The 5,899-nt window shown below is 41.3% G+C and overlaps 1 protein-coding gene across 1 annotated transcript; it reads right to left on the reverse strand.

The window, feature by feature from the left end:
• Window positions 1-2,899: 2,899 nt before the first annotated feature.
• LOC109420572 (uncharacterized) lies at window positions 2,900-5,094 on the reverse strand. The gene is made up of 3 exons (XM_019694943.3): window positions 4,983-5,094; window positions 4,762-4,926; window positions 2,900-4,703 (listed from the first exon to the last, which is right to left on the reverse strand). The coding sequence occupies exons 1-3, from the start codon at window positions 5,037-5,039 to the stop codon at window positions 4,371-4,373; spliced, it is 555 nt and encodes a 184-aa protein (XP_019550488.3). The 5' UTR covers window positions 5,040-5,094; the 3' UTR covers window positions 2,900-4,370.
• Window positions 5,095-5,899: the final 805 nt, after the last annotated feature.

The raw sequence follows: 5,899 nt of genomic DNA on the forward strand, positions 1-5,899 counted from the left end.
CGAGCATTCTTATTTTTACCACAATATTTTTTGCTATAATCGAAACTTTTTATGATTTGTTTTAATTAACATTTTCATTAAGAAAAAATATTTACTAACCCAAAAAAAATAATAATTTGTAGGTAGGTTGCAACGAAATAATTGGTAACAATTTGTTCAATCATTATTTTAGGCCTCAAGTATTTAAGCACTCTAACAAAAGTACCTTTTGCTACGAGAATTCCAGGTTGTCAGTGTAAATTTCCGCACTACAGTTTCGGCCGATTGCCGCAAAATTGCCTGCAGCTTGTTTTGGATGACACGTGCTTGCCGCCCGGTTGCTGCGATGCAAAAGAGCGATCGTCGGCGGCGTGGTCTCTGCTGTCCGACCGGCTCGATGGTTCGTGTCGCTGACGACCTACGACGTGCGCGTCGCGACGTCGCGAAGTCGCGATGTCTGATGGAGCGCGAATATTGTTGTCGCGGTTGGGTCGCGGTGTTCGATGATGCGCGAATGCTGACGATTCGCATCTCTGCGCATAGGGTGCTAAACTGGTATGCCACATCTTCCTTCTCCTCTCGACAAAAAAAAAAACACAAAAAAAAAAGGTTACCATCTCCCAGCTACATATTGTATACAGCCTTCATATGCGTCTGGAATATTATTTCGTCAACCTATTGATTTACAAAAACACAGGGTAATTCAATTGATTCTAGGCAAACCCACTAAGCCAATAACAGAAACATTTCGTTGCCAGAATCTCAGACGATCTCATGATCGTAAGAGTCGTGCGCCAGTTATATTCAAAAAATTTACTTCTTAGCTGTTAAAATTTGCTTCTTCGAGGTCCTGTATGTTTTTTTAATTAACCTGCACTTGTTTCTCACTTGCAGAACACCGGAAGGGCCCGTTCGCATGGTTGCAACCACATCTCGTCATTTAGAGACGACTATGGTTTGACCAAATGCATAAATGACCACCATGTTTTCAATATACTCCTCCATTACTGCATTACTATGTAGGTTGAATATCGACTACTTCACTCTATATTAACATTCAATCATAACGTTACTTAGGATGCTTCTTCCGCCTTCGCTTGTCCTCACGAACCATAGCTTTTAATTTAGCTTTGTGATCTCTCTAGTTGCTATCATGGTTCTTCTTCTTCTTATTTTTCTTTGTGGCTCTACGTTCTCACTGGAACGACTGCTTCTCTCCAACTTTGTGTTCTTGGAGCACATTTACAGTTTTAAATTGAAAAGGAGTATTTATTAATGCGAACAAAGCATTTATTTGAGAATCCTTAAATATGTTATTACTCCATGCACGGTTTTGTTTGAAACATAATTATTCTGATGATTGTCCATGTTTCAAAATGCCCGTGTTAAGTGATTCATACCTAACAGAAATTTCGATGACATAATCTGTTGATCGATTTTCATTCGCGAATTTATGCAAGTTGTTTTCAACATTGCCTTTTATTTAAAAAATGTTAATGAACATGTTTTGGCAATCTAAATGCGGTGCATGTCTTAAAAGTTCCATATAATGGTACGTATGCCTTTGCGTGGCAGTAGTTTGACAGATTTCCCATTGAAAAACTTTCAAAAATGCAAACTTAGACGTAATGAATGATGTGTTAAAGACTTTATATGTTGGTTCATATACTAGTTTTATGTCCGGTTGCTACCACATTTGGTATGTTACTTTTCTTGATTTTTTTCAACGATATGTACCTTTCATCGTGAGACAAAACTCGCCCGAGAATACTAAATTGACATGAAATCTTTTCTAAGCGAAATCGTTCTCATTCAAACGGTTGTCCAATCGGTCCGCAATAGCACCTCATAATTAAAACCCTTAGAAACCACAACATGAAATATCTGGTGAACCAGTTGAGTATTTTTCGTTTAACGGAAATTTTGCTCCACCTGCAGCGCGAATCGAGTCGTCTGGGGCACTCACAATACGCCAAAGTTACTAATGTCGCTACCTGCGCGACGGTTTTTTCAAATCTTTTGTTTTTATGCATGAATTTCAACATTATAGGACACATTCAACTTGTGAAAGAAGCGTTCAATGCTGTTCAAACAACTCCGGGATTTTCGAATCTATAAAAATTGTACAGTAACTTTTATATTTTCCATAGTTTCTCAATCCGAGATACTTTTTATTTCGGTGACTCTCCAAGCACATCCGAGGCTATCAGTATACCACAAAGGCGGACGCATAACCACGTCCGCTGGGTTTCTTACTAAAGAGTCGCAACAAGCACTATTTGTTGTCGTTGTCGCAAGTCGTACGAACATGAATACACGTGAGCATCCTGTAGCTTCTCGTTAAAATCAAGAAATGAATTCCCTTACAATATCGACGGTAGTCCAAACGCGTCTGAAATTGCGCACACAAGTCCATGTATGCGAATTTATGAACATTGAGCTGCCACTTCTCGAGCTTCGATCTGCATCTTCTGACGGTAATCCACATGCATAAGATGCTCTTCAATACGAGCACTCAATCAAAAGCACAACCACGTGCATAACGTCTGGATTTTTTTAATTTACCGACGATAATTCAATCTCGTACGGATCTTCACACTCCGATGTCGCTGTTCGTGTGTGGCTTTTTTCATTTCCCCCCGGCGGAACTCCAATCACACTGGATTCTTGCCGAGGACCTGGGATCGAATCCCACTCCCGACAAACTCGCAAAATGTGAGTTCTTCCTTCGGAAGGGAAGTAAAGCGTGGGTCCCGAGATGAACTAGCCTAGGGCTAAAAATCTCGTTAATACAGATAAAAATAAAAAAAAAAAAAAAAAAAAAAAACTGGATTCTCACACAAGTTCATGTGTGGTTCTTATCACTTCCCCCCGGCGGAGCTCCAATCGCGCCGGATCCTCACACAAGTCCATGTGTGGATTTTTCCATTTGCCTCCGGCGGAACTCCAATCGCGCCGGATCCTCACACAAGTCCATGTGTGGTTCTTTTCATTTCCCCCCGGCGGAACTCCAATCGCGCCGGATTCTCACACAAGTCCATGTGTGGTTCTTTTCACTCCCCCCCGGCGGAACTCCAATCGCGCCAGATCCTCACACAAGTCCATGTGTGATTCTTTTCATTTCCCCCCGGCGGAACTCCAATCGCGCCGGATCCTCACACAAGTCCATGTGTGGATTTTTCCATTTTCCCCCGGCGGAAGTCCAATCGCGCCAGATCCTCACACAAGTCCATGTGTGGTTCTTTTCACTTCCCCCCGGCGGAACTCCAATCGCGCCGGATTCTCACACAAGTCCATGTGTGGTTCTTTTCACTTCCCCTCGGCGGAACTCCAATCGCGCCGGATCCTCACACAAGTCCATGTGTGGATTTTTCCATTTCCCCCCGGCGGAACTTCAATCGCGCCAGATCCTCACACAAATCCATGTGTGGTTCTTTTCACTTTCCCCCCGGTGGAACTCCAATCGCGCCGGGTCCTCACACAAGTCCATGTGTGGTTCTTTTCACTTCCCCCCGGCGGAAGTCCAATCGCGCCGGATCCTCACGTGTGGTTTTTTTCCATTTTTTTTTACAATCAGCACTCATAACCTCTCTTCAGCGTCATTGCACAATCAATAGCATTACTTTACGAGTATAAAAAAATCACTTCCACCAAATATGCTTACCATTTATCTTATATTGGAATATGTTTTCGGCCTTCACAATTTATTTGCTCTTAAAACATTAAGCAGCAAACCTGGCAGGATCACCAATGTAAATTTCCGCACTACAGTTTCGGCCGATTGCCGCAAAATTGCCTGCAGCTTGTTTTGGATGACACGTGCTTGCCGCCCGGTTGCTGCGATGCAAAAGAGCGATCGTCGGCGGCGTGGTCTCTGCTGTCCGACCGGCTCGATGGTTCGTGTCGCTGACGACCTACGACGTGCGCGTCGCGACGTCGCGAAGTCGCGATGTCTGATGGAGCGCGAATATTGTTGTCGCGGTTGGGTCGCGGTGTTCGATGATGCGCGAATGCTGACGATTCGCATCTCTGCGCATAGGGTGCTAAACTGGTATGCCACAGTCAGTTATACCCATTGGTTCTAAATTGAATTGCTACTTATTTGCAATGTGATTAACATTTATTTTGAATCAAAATATAAAGGATTTTCTGCCGTATTTAATTGCACCGTAAATTATTGTTTATTTAAAATTTGAATTTCCAATAAAATATTTATGTTTCCCGCAATATTCGATGTGTTTGTCCATGAGAGAGAAGATCATATCCGAAATTAAAATCCAGCTTTACTTTAAGTATATACCTAGGTACGTAAGAACTTTTGCAAGTATTTTAGAATCTGATGTGCCAGAACTTCTTTTTATAAAGAAATCAAACTCACACGATATACACTCTCAGATCTTTCTCACCCAACGCATCGAGCTTTGCGACGTTAGACAAAGCAGTTCTCGCTTTGGCTTCGACTTCGAGTACAGCTTCAAGTAGGTTAACCAGCGATAGCCTTCCATCGGAAAGTTGGTGAAAAACGTCAGGTCCAGAATGGAATGTTCGAACCTGTACACCCCCGGTTTGATGGGACAGCTCAGATCTGGATCCGTACTTTTGAAGAATGGCGCCCAACGGCCTTTCTCGTTGTTGATGTGTCGGCAGATGTCGCTGAGGGTTACTTTATTGAACTGTTCACAGGTTTTCATATCCAGGGTGCATCGATTCGACACTATTATCATCTGGAAAATAGGAATCTGTTTGATTGAGGTGTAGGAGTTTCGTGTTTTTCGATAATACCTCCAGTGGCTCCTGGATAACTTCTGTAACCGAAAAATTCCCGTGGAATTGAATAATGTTATCAATTGAGGTAAAGTTCAATTGTCCGGGAAATTGGATTGCAAATTTATGCGCATGTTGTACGGGACATGTTGAGGCTTTCTCCTGAGAATATACTTTCATGCGCTTTGATAATGAGTTTGGTCAGTAAATTCAATCAATGAGAATATAAATTCACTTACAGCACAGCTACCAGCGTTACTATAGAGCACGGCTAAAATTACAACAACAATAGCCATACCTTTGGCTCACTGGTGCATTTTGGATTATCGCCCTGGGAATGGAGCATTTCTCAGATGCGTTTTGTTTTTATGATTTTGTCCGAAACTACATACCATAACGGCACGTGAATGCTATTTTAGATCATCGCATGTTTGGATTCCACAACCAAATTTAGTCGTACTAAATAAACGTTACCTAATCTGTGTAATTCATACCGCATCCCTTGCCGCATCCATTGTCCCACAATTGTGATATGAATCATATTTTTGTCGTATGTAAATTACCAGCTTTTAAAGCTTGCTTTCAAAACCGTCGCATCGGATTCAATTCAGAGGCTCGACCATGTTTAACGATGTGGGTGGGTAGGTAAATGGATATAAATTAACCAAAAGAACGTTTATAAAGCACTTTGTGTTCCCCAACAAACAATTGCATATATAATAGGTTGTCCCAAAAATTGCACATGGTCGAAAAGCTTTGGGGCTCACCCTGCAAATGATAGCTAAGGGTGTTAGAAACAAACTTTTGTATGACGGCAACTTTCAAAAATGACGTTTAGAGGTCGCCCCGGCGAGATGTTTGAAAAAATGGCCATTTTTCGTAATAAATTACATACAAATATTTTTTACCGTACAAAAATTGGCAATACCCACTATTTTTATATTTTTTACAGCTTGATATGGATCCAAACTTCTTGGGAAAAATAATTAACGACATGTTTTGCAGGTAACTTTTTGATACTGAATTTTTGAATTAACTAAAATTTGTCATTTTTTGATATACTTTGCATTTTACCCATCATAAAAAGTATCTGAACCTAATGCTAATTTAAAACGATTTCCATAAAAAGATAGGAAATTTTATGAGGAAAAACTTT

Source organism: Aedes albopictus, chromosome 2, assembly GCF_035046485.1.
Source record: "Aedes albopictus strain Foshan chromosome 2, AalbF5, whole genome shotgun sequence".
NCBI lineage: Eukaryota > Metazoa > Arthropoda > Insecta > Diptera > Culicidae > Aedes > Aedes albopictus.